At 51.3% G+C, this 17,805-nt stretch overlaps 1 protein-coding gene across 6 annotated transcripts in view; it reads right to left on the bottom strand.

Annotated features, from left to right (window-relative positions):
- Nucleotides 1-803: 803 nt before the first annotated feature.
- TP73 (tumor protein p73) overlaps nt 804-17,805 on the bottom strand; it is a 73,637-nt gene continuing 56,635 nt past the window's right edge. For 4 of the 6 annotated variants that reach the window (XM_090024527.1, XM_090024529.1, XM_090024526.1 and 1 more), the window contains 10 exons: nt 11,894-12,080; nt 11,297-11,412; nt 10,281-10,390; nt 9,597-9,772; nt 9,298-9,386; nt 8,806-8,930; nt 7,541-7,695; nt 6,629-6,761; nt 5,585-5,678; nt 804-3,344 (listed from right to left, as the gene is read on the bottom strand). In XM_090024527.1, the coding sequence (XP_089880653.1) occupies nt 3,024-3,344; nt 5,585-5,678; nt 6,629-6,761; nt 7,541-7,695; nt 8,806-8,930; nt 9,298-9,386; nt 9,597-9,772; nt 10,281-10,390; nt 11,297-11,412; nt 11,894-12,080 (1,506 nt within the window). In that variant the 3' untranslated portion in view covers nt 804-3,023. The remainder of the gene's footprint in view (nt 3,345-5,584; nt 5,679-6,628; nt 6,762-7,540; nt 7,696-8,805; nt 8,931-9,297; nt 9,387-9,596; nt 9,773-10,280; nt 10,391-11,296; nt 11,413-11,893; nt 12,081-17,805) is intronic. The other 2 variants (XM_090024525.1, XM_090024530.1) reach the window with 2 other exon arrangements.

Below are 17,805 nucleotides of genomic sequence, written 5' to 3'. Positions count from 1 at the left end.
TTGGTAGCTATACATACTGAATTTTTCTCCGGAAAAATAGTCTTTACTGTCAATTTAATTTTTATATATGCAGTATATATTACTAAAACTAGGAATAGTTGTAACATTTATAACTAAGCACAGTTCTCTTGTGGAAATTGTTTTAAACAGTGTTTTTTTTTGTTTTGTTTTTTTTTTCAAACCTAAGAAAAGCTGTGTATTAATGATAAATGCTACTCTCTCTTTCATACTGTATCTTTTTGGTCATTTATTTGAAAGATGGTAAAAAACACAACACAACCTACATTCTGTGAATGAAACCCAGGTAGCTACTTATTAAAAGAAAATATATATTTTTTTTTGTTGAGATTTGTTTTTTGAGTGAATGTTTTAATATATTTTTCTAAAGTTCACCTTTCTAAATGCAGCTTTGCTAAGAAAGGCCTCAGATATGTTTCTGCTTATCTAAGACAGAACACATCTTTTAAGCCTGTATAGAAATGAGGAGGGGTTTTGCATGTGCTAACTACTATTCATCCACAGCTTCTCCCAAAATAGCAGTGGGTAGCCATGGTGGATGGCAATTCTTGTTTTGAATGGTGGGAGCTCACAAGCTACTCTCTTAATGCTCTGAAGGGCTGTTTTGAGCTATAATTTTGCTTTGGCAAGTAGCTTTGTCCTTTGGAGAACTGTTCTTTAATAGCTGCTTGCTCCATAACAAAGGATCCATGTTTCCTATTTAAACTTCAGGACATTTCTAGCTTGTAGCATGCAGTTTGCCAAGTTGGAAACTAGGGCAGGAGCGTGTATCCATCACACATAGCTCAGACATTGGGCTTTATTGCGTTACAAAAAAACAAAACAAAAACCACAGCTATAAAAATAACACATTTTCCAAAGATAACATTACAAAAAATACAGTTAATAACAGGGGTGAAATATACCTTATAATACTGCTGGAAAAAGCATTAGTTAACATTGAAAACATGAAGGATTATTTAAAAATCTTAAAGCATTAAAGTGCTTTAATCAGCTGTTACTTACAAGTATGTGTTGCTTTCTTGGCGAGCCCCAGAGTCCTGGTGCAGGGTAAGGACAATGTACACAGGTGTGGAGCTGTCAAATGGGGGTCGGCTACTCTCAGCCACAGAGGTTTGTGGGCTGGGGGAGAAACCAGTGAAAATGGGGCAAATAGTTCAGAAGGGTCAGAACAATGGCCCCTAGCCATGCATCCCATGTGCCTTAGCCCCTGAGCCACCAGTGGAGAAGAACAAGCAGAGATGCTGAAGGAGCTCTTTTTTTCCTGCTGCTCTCCTGGCATTGGCAGATACAGCTCAGTTTCCCTGTGGGGCTCCATCCTGAATGAGGACCAGCCCTTGATGCTTAAGGGAAGGCAAAAGTTGTGTTTGAAGCCCAGCGCATGTTGGTGAGACACATTTTAGCCCAGAGCAGTATCAGTGAACTCCATAAGCTCTGTCAGGCTGGGGGATAATTTTTCTGGTGTAAGCACAAAGAGTAAATGGCTATGGGGTTGCATTCTGAGCACCCCTTTACAAGGCTGAGGTTAAGGGATATGCTGCAGGCAGAGCTGCAGCTCTGAATAGGTTCTGGGCAGTATGGCAGCCCTGGAGGTTACTGAGACAACCCAGTCCTCTGGGCTGTCTCAGTTACAGACCAGTCCTGGAATGAGACGATACACAGGATGTTGAATGGCACCACCAGCCTTCTCTGCCATCACTGGTAGCCTCTACTGTGCTTGGAAGGGCATTGCCAGTCGCACCCACAGAATGTCTTTTTTGTGCCACTTGCTGGCACAAAACATCTGCATGCATCTTCGCATTTCCTGCTGCGTATCTTGTTGAATTTAGTCAGGAGACACAAAGACATGAGGCAAATCATCTGGACCCCTGTGCTAGGGAAGCACTGGGAAGGAATAAAAACAGCCCTACCTTCAGATGGTGAAAAGGAAACCTCTTCATCGAACAGAGACTGTTATCAGTAGTTTGGGAAAACAGGTTTTTTACTTTTATGGGATAATGATCAAGACTATAATTAATCCATGCCCTGCAAATATTAGGAACTCTAAGCAACACTTTATGGAAAAATTTTAGACTGGGGGGTTTAAGTGAATGGATTTGCCCTTTCTCCCTCAGAATCAAACAAAAAACTGTTTAAAGATTAAAAGAAAAACCCTTTGAATGCTTAAGATAAGACTTGAAATATAGCAGCTTTCTGCCTGTTTACATGTCAAAAGCATGAAGTTAATTTATGACACTGGAGTGTCTTGGGGGTAATTATCAATTTTTTTTTGTAGCATACATGAAAATAAATCTTTCTTTATCCTTAACAGCACAGTGAGCTTACTGGGTATATACAAGGTATGTCTGTCCATATACACACATGTCATTTAGATACATGCACATAGTCTGGAATCAACAAATAAATTTCTTTTCTGCTCTACAAAGAACGAAAGGAAACAAATACTTTTTGGCAATCCATCAGGAAAGCATGTCCTTTTGTCATACATCAGTCAACAGCAGGTATCCCTAACATGAGCAGAACATTTCAGGTGCTGAACCCGTTTTCACAGAGACCGAGGTCTCGAAGAGTTGGGCACTGCTAAACAGACAGAGTAGGGAGAGGTAGGGTAGGAAGGAGACTGTTCTTAAGAAAAGAATACGTTTTACTTTTACATTGCATTCGTTTGATATGAAGACTGTCAGGGAAATTGTAAGGTAGCCCTGTACGTTAGCAAGTGTATATTCCTCTGCTTCAGGCAGCTGTGGCATCTCTACAGCCGATTTGGAGTGCCTGTTTGTGTCTCAGCTGCTCCTTTCCTCACCTCGATCCTATCACAAAGCCAGTGGAATTTCCCTCCTGTGAAGGGCATCTAACCAATGGCTAGACCCAGGTTCCCTCATGCGACTGAGTGCATTTTCTCCACGTACTTAAAGCTGGAAGAGTTTTGCCATTTTTTATGATTGGTTTTCTGTTCCTTTAAACCTCTGTGTCTGGTCTCTTGCTGCCAGTGCTTGCAGAGACCTTCAGTTGATCTCTCCCTCTGTGAACTCTTCTTTTATGGACTGTTTGCGGGATTTGCAGTCCGGGAGGTCGAAGCCGAAGTCCGCCCACTCATCGGCCCCGCTGCGATTAGGGATAGTGATGGTGTGGCGCACACGAAAATGCACTGCCTCCATGACACGTTGTCGCTGCAACTCGCCAGAGCTACCGATGGAGATGGTGGAGGCATTACTGCTGGAGCGGATGAGCTGCTGGGCCCCATAGTCGTGGCTCTGCTTGAGTTCCTGAAGGCCTCTCCAGATAATCATCCTGTACTGCTCTGGGATCTTCAGTGCTCCGAGATCCTAGAACATCAACAATGGTAAGGTTTGTCTCGGCCAAGCAGCAGTCACAAATAAGGGCAGGGCAAGCCTGGGGGCTACTATGACCATAGCTCAGAGGGCCTGTAGTCTAGGGTTGAGTATTTGACCGGTCAAATAAAGTTTAGTCAACTGACAGGTCAAATATCAGTTAAAAATTGTAAAAAATTGCCAATAGGTCCAAGTACTACACAGGAAAAGCACAAGGTTTCCATTAAGAAATGTGTCAAAAAACCATCATATTTCTGTCAAGAAAGCGACAGAAGTTTTTTTGATAAAATTGCTACAATCTTGCACTGGTCAAAAAATATGCAGTCAGTTGACCATCTTGCCAACCCTACTGCACTTGAGACATGAGGTTATCTTGGCTCTGCATCATCCCCCACAGTGAGTCATGGCCCCCATTGTTTCCATAAGCAGTGATTTCTCAGTTGGGACCAGATCTGGTCCTTGGAGGTGACAATGGACAGGCAACAAGGCATGCAATTTGGGGAAGGGAAATGGTTTGACTTGGATTATTATTTATTTTTAAAGAGGGGTGGGATGGGACTGGGTTCCCTCATCTTGTGAATGACAGAGCAGCAGGAGGATGGTCAGGTTGATGCTTACTGGGAACCCTCAGCCCAGTTTGCCTGCAACCTTCCATCTCTTGTCTGTGTTCACGATTTGGGTTAAGAGCCATGAACCCCAATCCAGACCCCAGGGGCTGACAGCTTGGGCAGAAGCTGCCTTGAGCAGCATGCAAGGCTCTGAATGACCTCCAGGCCTCTGCTGTAGCACTAACCTGTGCCCATAGGGTTCCCATATGCCACCCTATGCCACCATGGGCAGTGAGGGGCATTTTTTACGATGCACAAGAAATGCTATAGATGTCACGGTATATATATAGCCTGATTATGTCAGACATGGGCTGTGCCTGCAGGAGGCTGCCTCAGCACATGTACCCAACCCATGGTGTGTTAGATGCAGTGTAGAGCTGCTAGAGATCCATGTTAGCACCAAAAGCAGACTCGCACAGGAGTTAACTAGCTAGCATAGCAACAAGGGATTAAACATTGACTCGGACACATGGCTCTGCAATGTGTGATGTACAGTTTCAACCATGCTATATGTAGGGGTTTCAAAAGATTAAAAAAAATTCACTCTTGGAGGTTAGTTATTAACACATTCCAAAGCTAGTCTAAGGTTATCCAACTGGCCCCAGCTACCAATGAAAAATCATTGTGTCTGCATGACATCTGTAGTCGTTCAGGTCCTGGCAACCAGACTGAGGATGGCATTGTAGCACACCTCGTAGGAAAGACCTGGGATCAGGGCCACCATTTTAGCAGGACTTGGCCAGAATACTGAGGCTGGGGCATATCTGAGTCTGTTGTGGGTGTAAAGGGTCAACAAAGGGTGCATATTCAGATTGCCTTAATAAACTAAGGGAGCCCTGTGCTGCACAGTCAGCTGAGTGAACAGGGCTTTTCCACAACAAAGGAAGGAAAGCTTTGCACAGAGCTGACTGCTCCTCCCTCCACAGATAGTCCTTCAGCCCAGAAATATACTATGAAAAATTCACCATGCTCCAAAGTGGCAGGCTGAATCACAGCATAAGCTAGGGCATCATGCATCTTGATATCCAGGCTTGGGGCTGAAATGTTCAGGCATGAAATACAAGGAACCTGTTCTAACCTCATGACACAATTCCCTGGGGCTGAGAGTTTCTCCCAGTTTGCATGGGCAGACATCACATCAGAAGTGGGCCTGACCAATGTGATCCAAAGATCGCTGACGTTAAACATGAGTCCTTCTGTTGACTCAGTAGGCTTTGAACCAGTCCTTAAGGAGAAATCTTTGCAGCAGCTATAGTTACCATAGTTAGGGGAAATCTCTCTGGCATCTGATTTCTGAGTCCTGTGCTATTTTTTTAAAAGAACAAGTGAGGAGAAGGAGGGTATTTCTTTCCCTTTATTCTTCTGTATATCAGGTCTTGCTTCCTGCAGCCTGGACAAATCAACAGAAGACCACAGTTTCCCCTATGGGTTGCCCTACTGTTCTTCCAAATGAGGGGTTAGAAAGCCTTTGTAACTGGGAGGTTTAAACCCTGGGGAATATAAAGCTGGTAGGGCTAGTTAATGTACCTCTGTGTCCTTTCCTTCAAAAGCATTTCTTGTCCCTGCCTTTGAGATCAACCGCCAATAGAAATAAGTGGTAAGAACAGAGCTCCCCAAAGCATTTACCTCTATGGTTAGGTTCTGCAGGTGGTAAATATTCTGTAACCCTTGGGAGGTGAAATAGTCGATGCAGTTTGGACACCCCAGTCCTGTTAAAAAACTGCAGAAAGAATTGGGAAAATAAAGCGGCGTTAACGTCTTCAGTTCACATTCTGAGCTCTCACCTGTCATTACTGGGACAAAACCTATGTGAACTCCAGGAGGGCCAGAGGAGGGCAGCAGGCTTCCTTCTTCTACAGATCTGGCAACTCTTCCCATAATATGGTGGGAAGCAAAAATCATGGTGTAGCAATGAACCCCATCTAAGAATAACCTGAATGCCTAGCCAGAGTTTCCTTGGAGATGCTCTAGATGGGAGGTGCTAACTCCCTAAGCATTAATATTGGAGAAGTGAGGTTTGAGGAATCATGGTTTCAATGCTGTTCAGTGAAATGAAGTAACTCCAGGGCGCTGTTTGGGCTACCCTGAGTAAGGAAGGGGGCTGTACTTGGATCCAACATGTCCTGGAGAGCAACAGCCTCTCTCTCCAATGACCACTTTGGCATTCTCTCCAGACAGGATGTGCCTGCAGTTCTGGAGTTTGAGGCCCTGCTACCTCATGGCCTCTGAAATCCTCCTACAAGCATCAAATATCTACCTCTGTAAATTAACCTGTCCCTAGTAGAGAGAAACCATTTCCAGCAATTTCCAGTGACTGCCAGGAAGGACAGGGGAAGAGGAAAATCTGCAAAGGTAGGTATTGAAGGGAAGGAGAAGGATCAGTAAAGGCACATGCTGGTTTTTGATGGGGAGGGAAGGTGCCTTTTCATGCCCATCCTGCTATGAGGCATTAAACTTAATGAACAAAGTGGGAATCTGCATTAGCAATTCGCATTCCTAATGGGGAGCTGGCTGGGTGAGGTGAAGGGAGGCTAGAAGAGTAGTGTGCAGCTTCATGAGCAGTGATTTCTCAGTTGGAACCAGTGGCCAGTTGACCAGTTGTGAGACAGATATTTGAAAGTTAGCTTAAGGAAAACAGCAAAGACAAGACACAGCTGGTGGCTTCCCTACCTGACAAGGCTGGGGTCTGGGTTGTAGGGCGGCGGAGGTGTGCAGTGGGATCCTGAGACCATCGACTGAGATGAGTGGCCTCCATTCATCTCTCCATTGGCTTGCATGGGGTGACTGTTTATCATTCCAGGCCCTGTGTGCAAGAGAGAGCAGGAGGGTGACAAGAGTCTCTCTTACAAGGAGTGCTCAGGGTAAAAATGGCAGAGACTTGAGTGTCTGGTCTACTCCAATCTGAGCCACAGAGGTCGGATGGGCACTGTCCTTCCCCAAGCCCAATGCCCCTGCTATGCAGAAGTGTAGGAGTAGGTCAACTTTGAGTGCAGTGACCTCCTGCACTTGAAAGAGCTCCAGGGCCCGCTTGCCTTTAGGGAAGCTACTGGAGCCAAGTAGTTACAGTATGGCCCCCTTGGGCCTGCGGAGCATTGCTTGGCCAAGGCTCCTGCAGATCTGGTTGTGTGAGAAGCTGGTCCAGGCTGATGAGCTGTGCTAGCAGTATGCATGCCTGGACAGCCAACAGATAGGATTGGGGGTAAAACTGAAGTTACACTGGCTGAGGTGCTGTCCACAGCCATCATGGGATAAACAGCTAAAGGCAAACAAGTTTTTTACCTGCTCCCCTGCCCTCTAGCAGTGAGGCCCAGCAGATGCAATTCCACAGGACAGCTGAACTTCTCTCCCTTCCTGATCCCAGTACAAAACTGATGTAGATTATACTGTGCAGTTCCCTCTCTATGCCATAAGTTAACACAGTAACCAGCTCTACTTTGGCCTCGAGTTTGGAGGTGGGGACAAGGGGCTTTTTCTGCCAGAGCTTGGCTTTGTGAGCTGTGTATTGCTGTCCCCAGTGTCAGGGCTGCTGTCTGTCCCTGCCTCTTGGCCCCTGGGGGCTGCTGTGCCCAGGTGAAGCCTTACCCATTGGCCCGAGATTGGGCCCAGAATTGGAGCTGTGCTGTGGGGGCTGCCCCACCAGCTGGTTGACAGACGGCAGCTTGTTGATGCCTCCTCCGTGCACTTTGTTCATCGGTGACAGGACCGGCCCATAGGAGGAAGGGGACTGTAGGTGACTCCTGCTCAGAGAGAACAGCAAGACGGTCAGTCCGGGCTGTTACTGTGGAGACTCCGAGGTGGATCGGAGCCAGCAGTACAGCTGCATCCAGGCAGACTTTTGCTGTCAACGCGATTTACACTGGGGCTGGACTGGGCTGAGCTGCACTAGTGCAAGCTGGTTGGTCGTGACTTTTTGAAGAAGAGCTGTCTTTTAATTTAGTACAACTAGGGCTGCTTGAGGTGACATGAACATTCAGCCTCTGTATGGCATCACTGTCTTTGGGACTCTGTGATTCATTGTCTAGCCTGTAAGGTACTTCCCTTGCCAGGGGATGCAGAGGCAGGGAGATGCCCACGGTCGGATGCCCTGCCTGTTACAGAGATGGTGTGAGAGCTCAGGCATGCCTCCTTTCTGCTAGTGCCCTCATGGGTCATGCGGCCTTAGGCAAGTACACTGACGGAGGCTTTGCAAGCAATAGAGCCTGAAACCCTCCTGTGGCTGTCACTAGGGTAGAGCTGACTGCTGCTGCTGCTACAGGCATACTGGTCATCAGCCAGTGGGAAAGCTCCTGGCTAGCAACTGTCCCCCATCACTCAGGGAGCACAGAGAAGAAACCCTGCAGCCCAGAAGCTTGGACCCAAATGGGGCATCTGCTATTCCTACAATGTGCTATACTCACTCGCCTCTCCTCATCTCTGTTCAGTGTGGGAGCTTCTCTGTAATTATTTGGGAGGAGGGGAGAAGGGATACCCACCTCTTTGTACAGGGCTTTGGGCTTTCAAGGTGTAGAAAGGCATGCAAGCATAAAATGGTATGGAGAAAGGCCAGGACCTAAACACCTGTATCACTTTACCTGCTCCCCAGCTATGGCAGGCCACAGTTAGCCAAGGAGAGAGAGAGCAAGCCCTTGGAGACAGACCAAGGAATGTCCCTGCCCATCCTTGCCTGCTGTGAGTGACTCCTGGGTGGGGTCTGGGATGTGGGAGCTCTGTCCACCTACGGCTGGCTCATCATAGCCAAGGGCCCTGGGCCAAGTTGGCTTCCCACAACCTTTGGGAGCCCCACTGCTCAGCTTGCCACTACTGATCCCAGCCCCACGGCCTGTTTCTGGGAGGCCCCTGGTACTTACTGCCGCTGCAGGAGCTGCTGCTGCTGCTGCCGATAGGAGTCGACCAGTTGCTGTGGCACCAGCTCCACCAGCTCCAGGCTCTCCTTGATTTTCATCAGGATCTCAAAGTTCTCGCGGCCCCGGACCTGTGCAGGGAAGAAGCGTTTACTCCGGTCTCCTCGGGTTTCCAGAGAGCCTCTGTGCACAGCCGGTATGCACGACCCCCTTAGAAGGGCCTTGGCTGCAAGCCTGGCAAGCAGCGGCCTGGGGCTCTCTGCATCTGGGAGAGCCATCCTCAGTACTTCAGAAAGCAACTCAGGCCTCATTAGTCCTTGCTGGGCAGAGCTGAAGAAAACACCCTGTCCTCAACATCAGGCCAGGTGGATGCCCCTTAATGGGGCCTTGTCCCCCAGCCAGGTAGTGCACTGCCTTGCCACTTGCCCTGTGAACCCCAGGGCCCCTCCTGGGGTGCCCTGATCCTTCTGCTCAGGGGCACAGGCAAGCAACACTTACAGGGACATAATACATCTCCTCCTCCCCATGCCGCCTCTTCTTGACGCCAGCCCCCAGCGCAGGAATCCCCTGGGGGCTCTGCTTGAAAGCTGAGAACAGAAATGGGAGGCAGCGTTAGTGGGGAATCAAACCCAGTCTGCCCATCGTGGGTCCCAGCCCCAACCTTCCCCCCACCTCCGACCCAAGCACCAAAGAGGGAAGCCCCTTGCTAGAGGCTGGGAGTTGCTAACAGGCCCAACTGAGGGAAAAGCAGAGTCCAGGGGCCAGCAAACAGATGCAGCAGTCCAGCTCTCACTCACAGCCTGCGGTAGCCCGGTGGGGACAGGACTCACTGCGCTTGTTGGCATTGCCATTCTTGGCTGCGCTTTCATTCAGGGCTTGCTGCTCTCTGTAGTGGTCTTCATCAGCTTTCCGGTCCCTGCCTGGGCAGGCGCAGATCCGGCCCTCAAACGACCTCCTGCCCAGCACCTGCCCACTGGGGACATAGGGGGGAGCGGTGAGGATCTGTGTATTACTTCAAGGGGGGTAATGAGCCTGCATCTAATATGGAGGGGGACAGGGCTGGGCTGGGCAGGAGGCCTATTGCTGACTTCACACTGATCGATTATTTTAAAAGCTTAAAAAACTAACAGGAATGGTTACAGGCCAGGCACCCAGCCCACGCCTGCTTTCCCCTCTCCCCCCATGGGAACCACCCTCCCCCACACTCCTAGCATTCGTTCTTCTTGGAAGGTGAAGTTGCCCTGTGCATGTCTCTCCACACAAGGCGCTGGGCACTGTGCATGCATCCAGTGTGGTGCGGGGGGGGTCTCGCACTCTGTTGCAGGGGGTACAGGCCAGCGCTATGTGTATCCTGCTCTCCCGCTACAGATCCAACCGCTCACTAACCGCCCAGCCATGGAAAGCCCCTCAGCGCCCTCCATCTCAGCTGCTGCCAGGAGCTTGCCCTGGTCTGCAGCCTCCTGTCCTTCAAGAAGACTCACTCTCTCGTCTCCAGGGTTATGATGATGAGGATGGGGCGCCGGTTCATGCCTCCCACGCAGCTGCTGTTGCACATGAAGTTGTACAGGATGGTGGTGAACTCCGTCCCCACCTGCCATCAAGAGAGGGAGGATGCACTGAGCATGGGACTGAACGCCTGGCTGGGGCAGAGCGAGGTGGCAGCAGTCCACAGAGCTCCAGGCTGCTGCCAGAGGGGTGCAAGGAGCAGCTCTCAGTGAGGGGGGTTCATGTGCGGGGGAGGCACAAAGAATGGAGTCCTGATTTTGGAGCTGAGACCTGTCCCTGGGAGTGGGGGCTGGGTTACTGGCTCAGGGCCCTTAGCCCCCAAAGCGCTTCATGCATTGGACTGGAAGAGATGCAGCTGGAGTGGGACATGGCAAGTGTGCAAACAGGACAACAGGGGGCGCTCTAAACTTTCCATTAGCCTGCCGCGGTTTTCTTCTCAGCCAGAGGAGTTTACAGCTGGACAAGAGGTTGCACAAAACTGTACCACTATTGCAGCAGATTTAGGGGAGATGCTTTGGGCAAGCCAATGCAGGGAGAAGCCCCAGCAGCAATAAATCAGCCTGGAAAGCTCACTACAGAAGGGGTATTAGCTGGCAGCTGCAGTGGGGCAGCCAGGACCCTTGGCACACAGGGTGGGGTCATTGCTGAGATGCCGTAAGATGCTGGGAACAACTGAAACGTGCAGGAACATAAGAACTGTGGCCAGTTCAGGGCACCCTGGGTTCAGAGGGGTGTAGAGAAACTGGTGGTAAGTCTAAACTGCAGCAAAGCAGATTTCATCCATCTTGGGGAAAGCCCCTGGCTGTCAGAGCACTGGGACTGAGGGAGCCAGGAGCTGCCTTCCACCCAGAGCCTGGAGGGGCGGTTCAGGGATCACAAGTCCTGCTGTGTGCAGGGGCTGGGCCGGGCCCCTTCCAGCCTTGCGACTCCACAGTCTGTACAATACGGCCCCCCTTTCCTCTGGCTCGCTCCTCATCGCACACGTGAGTACCTGTGGTGGCTCGTACGGCACCATCACACTCTGTCGCCCTGTGACAGGGTCATCCACGTATTGCGAGAGGTTGTTGCCCTCCACCCGGATAAGGTGGCTCGCGGGAGCGGACTGGCCTGTGAAGACACAAAGTGCCATGAGAGGAAGGGCCTGTGGGCTAGCCTACGTGAAGAAGGGGCTGCTGGCTTGATCACAAGGTGGTCTGAACACAGGGAGGCTGGGGCAAGGGCAGGTCCTGTGCCTCCCGCTGGTGCTGACTCCAGCTCCAGGCACTCAATTGCTGCTGGCATCCTGGGCTGCCCGTCCAGCCTGGCGCTGCCAGGAGCAGGCACAACTGGGAGAGAACATGGTGGTTTCACTTCAGTCTCACAACAGAGCGGTCTGCTTCACACAGCAGGGCCTCAGACTGTCTCAGCCTAGCCAGACCCCCGACACCTGGTGCCATGTGGCGCCATGCCTTGCTTAGTGCCTGGCTTGACCCTCCTGAAGCTCTGGGAGACATGTTATCAGGGTGAGATGCCCCCCAAGGTAACTGCTGTCTCATGCAGGCTCGCTGCATGGCTGCTCCATGACGCAGGGGCAGGGACCAACACTCACCGTCATTGAAGTCACGGCCCAGCTCATGATTGGGGCAGCGCTTCACCACCTCGGTCACATGCTCTGCCTTCTTGTAGACAGGCATGGCACGAATGATGGTGCCTGGCGGGGGTGGTGTGGACACTTTGATCTGGATGGGACATGTCTTGGCAATCTGGCAGTAGAGTTTCTTCAGGAGCGGGGAGTACTAGAACAGAAAGGGGAGAGCTGAGCCCGCAGCCCTGGGCAGGAGAGAAGGGTAGCGGTTCCCCTTCCACAACCACAGGGAGAGCGAAGGCAAGGAGCCCCTGGAGCCTCGTTCTCCCCCTGTTCTGCCTCGGCCAGCCCACAGCCCTGTGCCTGCCCCAGCAGGGCCCTGGAGAAGGGCAGAACCCTTGTGCATTGGTTGCTGTCTCCTGCCTGCCCCAGTGAGGCAACGAAAAATAACAGCAATTATAGCCCTCCCCCCCAAAACTTTACAGGTATTGTGCAATTAAGTTACCTTAAGACCAGCTACACATGCAAAGTAGCTACATAGGCAGGAGCCCCGATCCGCCAGCCCTGGGGATATGGGGAGCTTCCCCGCAGCTGGGAGCCCCTGGACTGAGGGGAATCCCAGCCACAGGACCTTGCTGCTTTCGCTGGTGCAGGGGAAGCCCAGGATCGGTGCTCCCCCTGCACCAGCCGTAACGCACGATGGGATCTAATGCACAGTCCCACAATCATGCCGCCTGCCATGCACATGTGGCATGGCAGGAGGCACGATTCTGGGGATCATGCATTAGATCCCATTGCACCTTTGCCTGCAGGCATATAAGAGGGCCTTAGATAGAAACAAAGCTCCTTTTCCAATAAGAAACCCACCAGCAGAACTGAATGCTGCAGCAACCAGGACACAACTGGATTTGTGGGAGAGGATCTGTCTAAGCCTGTCTCCATGGATCAGGCTCTGTCCATGCTGGACACGGAGACAAGACTTTGGCCCAGCTGGAAGCTCATTGAGCTCTCCCCCACTAGCCCCCATCTCTGCCAAGGTCACTGGGCTGCCCCCTGGGGTACCACCCTGTGCTGAGGCGTGCCTCCTCTCAGGTCTGAGGGAATTTAGGGAGAGGGGAAGGAAGGAAGGAAGGATTGTTGCAACATGCTGGAACAAGCAGCATTGCATTGGGCTCCCAGCAATTCACTGGGAGCAAGAGGAGCTGCACAGTGCCAGCTGGCTCCTTGCGTGGATGTGCCACGACATGCTGCAATGGGTGGGCTGCAGGCAGCAAGGTGGGAAGAAAGAGCCTGCTTGATGGTGCCCAATTTACTCTGCTGCACAGGGGTGAGCCCAGGAAAGGCTTTCCCTTACAGCCACCTTCCTTCTCATTGCTCCACCCTGTCAGAAAACTTGGGGCAACAAGCAAAGAGCCTGCCACTGCCTTCCCTCCTCAACAGAGCTCCCCCCCTGCTTGAAGCCAGGCTTTGTGCAATGGCAGCTCTCTTTTCCAGTGGGGGGTGGCCTCACTGCAACCCTGAAAGAGGCCAGGTGGCTCTGCAGGCTGGAAGGGGAAGCAGCTGAGCTGCACTGATCTTAGGCTGTGCCTGGGCTCCTTAGACTGGGAACGCAGCATGTGGGAGCAGGGCCGTGGCACCCCATTTCCTGCTTGGGCATGGGTGGGAACAGGGAGGCATTCTGTCCAGCAGTGGTGCCCTCAGGAGCCTTGCAGAAGCCATGCAGATGGCCTGTACATGCCTCACAGGGCCCCAGCGGCAGCACTGGGAAGCGGGCTCAGCTCCCTGAGCCCCAGTTCACGCAGTTACCAGCAAGGCCAGCATCCTCCCAAATTATTTAGCTGAAGCATCACAAACCACCTCTTGGCCATGTGCTGAAATAAAGTAGCCCATGGGCAGCAGTGGAAGCCCCATGGCTTCAGAGAGTTGGAGCTGGACTGCCCAAAACAGCACAACAGGGACTGCAGGTACCAGCCCTGCCCTGGCACATGTCCTGGTCTGCTGTCTAAAAGGGCTCTTCCTCTTCCAGCTCAAGCTCCAAACATCAACCAAGTGCTGCAGCCCATCCTTGGCCCCTTGAGTGCATGAATGGAAACAATATTTTCTTTCCTGGCAAAGGCTCAGGATAAATTTTCCTAGCTTGGAGTTCACCGGCAGTTTAAAGTAATTAGTTTTTTGGGAATTCTTAGTTTTCAGTCATCTTGTTGCCAAGCCCAGTCTTGAATGATATCCGACCGAACCCTCCACCATGGTGCCCCCTGCTAAGAGGTGAAGGCTGATTTTCCTCTGGTTTCTTAACTAGCTGCTCTCAGCTTCCTGCTTGCTCCACGTAAAGTGTCAACCTGCCAGTCAGGGAATAACTACTAGTGATAAAGCCGACTGCTGCCTGTTGTCTTAACCACTTTGGGGCTAAGGAATCACCTTAGCAGCAAAGGATTCCTTTGAAGATATTTGATGTGGCACTGCATCTTCACAGTGGACTTCATACGTGCTTCAGGCCAAGTGAAGGGTTAGGTGCTGTTCATGTAGGGCTGACTATAGGACGCACGGATGGTGAAAACACTTTACTGCCCCAGAAATTATCTTCCTGTGGATCTTGGGGGTGCAAGAGGTGCTCCGAAGGAAAGTGAACACTACTTCACCCAGGGCTTCTGTCCAGAGAGGCACACAGGCACCCCCCAAGCATGCCAGGCACACTGGATTTGGCACCAAAAGGTATGAGCTGTTAATAAATAGTTCATGGAGATGGTGTCCTGCATGGGAGGACGGTGGAGGCATTCGTCACTTCAAGCAAGCGCTCTTACCCACAACATGCAGGCAGCAAAACTGAGGCATGAGGGAGGTGTGGGGCTTGCCTCAAAGCCTGTGGTCCCCTTGCAGGGAACTGCTAAGTGCATTATTTCCCATAACTCTGGTTTGACAACAGGGTTAATACCACAACCTTTATCCCCAAATATACCTCTTATACCAGCAGGCAGGTGCCCCAGTAATTAGTGCAAGCCCTCCAAGCCATCCTATGTACTGAACCCGGGGCCCTGTAAGGCTCCTGCATTAGTGGAGAAGCCAGATAAGGGCCCCCTCCCTCAAATGGGCAAAAGGCAGAGCTTGGATTGATTGAGGCCTGGCAAGGATGGGGTTAACCTCTCTACACACCTACATACACAGGTGTCTCCTCTCAGTGCAGCAAAGCCCAGAGTGGGGCAGGCTGGGATCAAAGCACTGCAGGGCAGAGGGTATAAGAGGAGTGAGGGCAGAGGGGGAGCTTTCTTTGGAGGGTGATGGGCTGAGTGAGTGCAGCTGGGCTGAGGGAGAAGTGCCTAAGATGTGGAGCAGTTGCTCTTTCCAACTCTCAGAGCTTGAGTTGGGGCTGAGCATGGAGCTGGGAGGTGGAGAATACCTCTCAGGGTATGTTTGGGAGTGGGAGGAGATCATATCCCAATGTACTGTCCCCCAGTGTGGAGTCTCGGGACAGCAAGGGCTGAGGAAGAGCTGTCCGCAGGCAGTAGGAAGCCAGGGCCTTTGAGCTCCAAAATCAGAGAGAAATGCAGAGGCTGGGGAGAGAGGGCCCTCAGCAGCTCAGCACTACCTGTGCACCAAGCAACGCTTCGGCACTAGGTGCGACTTGTGGCTCAGGTCAGCCTGCCCAAGGGGCTCAGCAGGGAGGTCTGGCTGGTAAAGAATGGGGCTGAGTGCCCCTCAGCTCTGCTAGTGATTCATGGCAGGTCTTTGGGCAAGCCTGCGTGACCCAGTGGGCACACCTCTGCCGCGGGGGGAAATCCAGTTCCTTAGCTCACAGGGTGACAGCTGTGAGGCTCATGCTGGGGAGCTGGATGAGCTGAAGAGCGGCTCCACAGGCAGGCTTGTGCAGGTGGCAGAACAACGTGTCTGCTAGGAAGAGGGAAGGCCCGCTTGGTCCCAGAGGTGGTGACATGAGTGCCCCATGGGACCCCAGAGCTGCAGCAAGCCTGGAGTGGGGGAGCCTGCCTAGGCAATGAGGAGCTGCTTTCATGCCAACGAATGAGCAAGCCCCTGAGATGGCCATGCTCTCCCTTGCATTGCCCCGAACTGCTTCTAGTGCGCACGGCACTGCCTGGGGAAGGAAGTGTTCAGGGCACTTGAGCATGTACCTCAGCCCAGATAATTCCACCAGACCGAGGCCTGGGCTGGAGATTGCAGCTGAACATGCAGAGGTCAGTCCTGCCTCCCTGCACCAAAGCCCTGCTGCAAGCAAGACTGCAGAGGGCTGGTAACGCATGGGCAATGAATGTGGCCTGGTGTGTTTGTTCTGCTGCATTGACCATGTAACACTGGCTTCTATTCATCTGGTTTTTCTTAGAGCTGAGGCCACAGTGGGTTTTACTGTGTCTGCCTGTGACCACAGACTTGGAGAAAATAGGCAGAATTGGCTCGATGCATTCTAGTTCTGCCAAATACCTGTCCTCAAAACCTCCCTTGGTGGAGGTACTGCAACCTGCTTGGGGAGTTGATTCTGGAGCTTTGCTCTCTGCAGGTTGAAGGAGTTTCCCCATGGTCTAACCTAACTCTCCAGTGCTGCTGCTGCTCCTTGCCCTGCCTCCAGAGGACCCAGACAGCAGCTGATTCCTTCCCCTTTTCAGTAACTTCTGATGTATTTGGAGACTAATCATATCTCTCAGCTCCATGAGCTTCCCACCAGGTCAGCAGACCCTGGGCCTGAAAAGGTATATAAATGGAGCCTGGCTGCAGGTGCATTTGGTTTTTAGGGCAACTAGCACTAACTCCCCAAGTGCTGCTACTGTAGATCTAGCAGCATGTGTCCATGCTGATGGGACACTGCTGGCTCTGCTCTGTGAGCTTAGCTACTTGTGCGCATGTGTGCGATGGAGGTTATAGTTGCTGCATACAATGTGTGCATATGCACGTTGATATCAATCCTGCAAACCCTCTACTGGAGCACACATTCAAGCAAATGGAGATGGCACATGCCCACAATAGAGGGTGATTTAGTGGTTTGGGCTTTTGGTTTGAAATCTCCAGACTCCCTGGAACCAGGGCTCTGCCTCCTGGCAGGGATGACTCAGTTTTGTAGACAAGCTGAGTTCTGTGTGGTTCATTGTATGTGGGATGGGCCTCTCAGAGGGGAGCTTGCACTTCCAACACCTTTCTATTTTGCACAGACACTTGGAGCCCAGAACCCTTGCTGTCGGAGGGAGTGTTTGCTGGGGTACTTCTACCAGAAAGGCACTCTCCTGCAATTCCTGTGAATCAGAGATTCATATAAAATTCGAATTGGAAGGAACCTCAGGAGGTCACATCTAGTCCAATATCCTGCTCAAACAGGACCATCCCCAACTAGATCAGTCCAGCCAGGGCTTTATCAAGCCAGGCCTTAAAAACCTCCAGGGATGGAGATTCCACCACCTCTCTAGGTAATCTGTTCCAGTGCTTTACTACCCTCCTAGTGAGAGAGTTTTTCCTAATATCCAACCTAAACTTCCCTTGCTGCAACTTGGGATCATTGTTTCTCCTTGTTCTGTCATCCGCCACCACTGAGAACAGTCCAGCTCCATCCTCTTTGGATCCCCGCTACAGGTAGTTGAAGGCTGCTATCAACACCCCATCAGTCTTCTCTTCTCCAGACTAAATAAGCCCAGTTCCCTCAGTCTCTCCTCACAAGTCATGGGCCCCAGGTCCCTCACCATTTCCACTGCCTTCTGCTGGATTCTCCCCAATTTGTCCACATCCTTTCTGCAGTGGGGACCCCAAAAGTGGACACAGTACTCCAGATGTGGCCTCACCAGTGCAGAACAGAGGGGAATAAATACTTCCCTTGCTCTGCTAGCAAAGCTCCTACTAATACACCATGTTTCACTCGAGACAGTGCTTAAACACATCTGGTGACCTTTCCACTCTGTGAATGTCAGATAGGGAGTCTGAGTCATAGTCTCACACACACACAC

This window comes from Crocodylus siamensis, chromosome 12 (assembly GCF_052110815.1).
Source record: "Crocodylus siamensis isolate JL-2025a chromosome 12, ASM5211081v1, whole genome shotgun sequence".
NCBI lineage: Eukaryota > Metazoa > Chordata > Crocodylia > Crocodylidae > Crocodylus > Crocodylus siamensis.
Note: the sequence above shows the minus strand (reverse complement) of the source record. Positions and strands in the feature narration are given on the sequence as shown.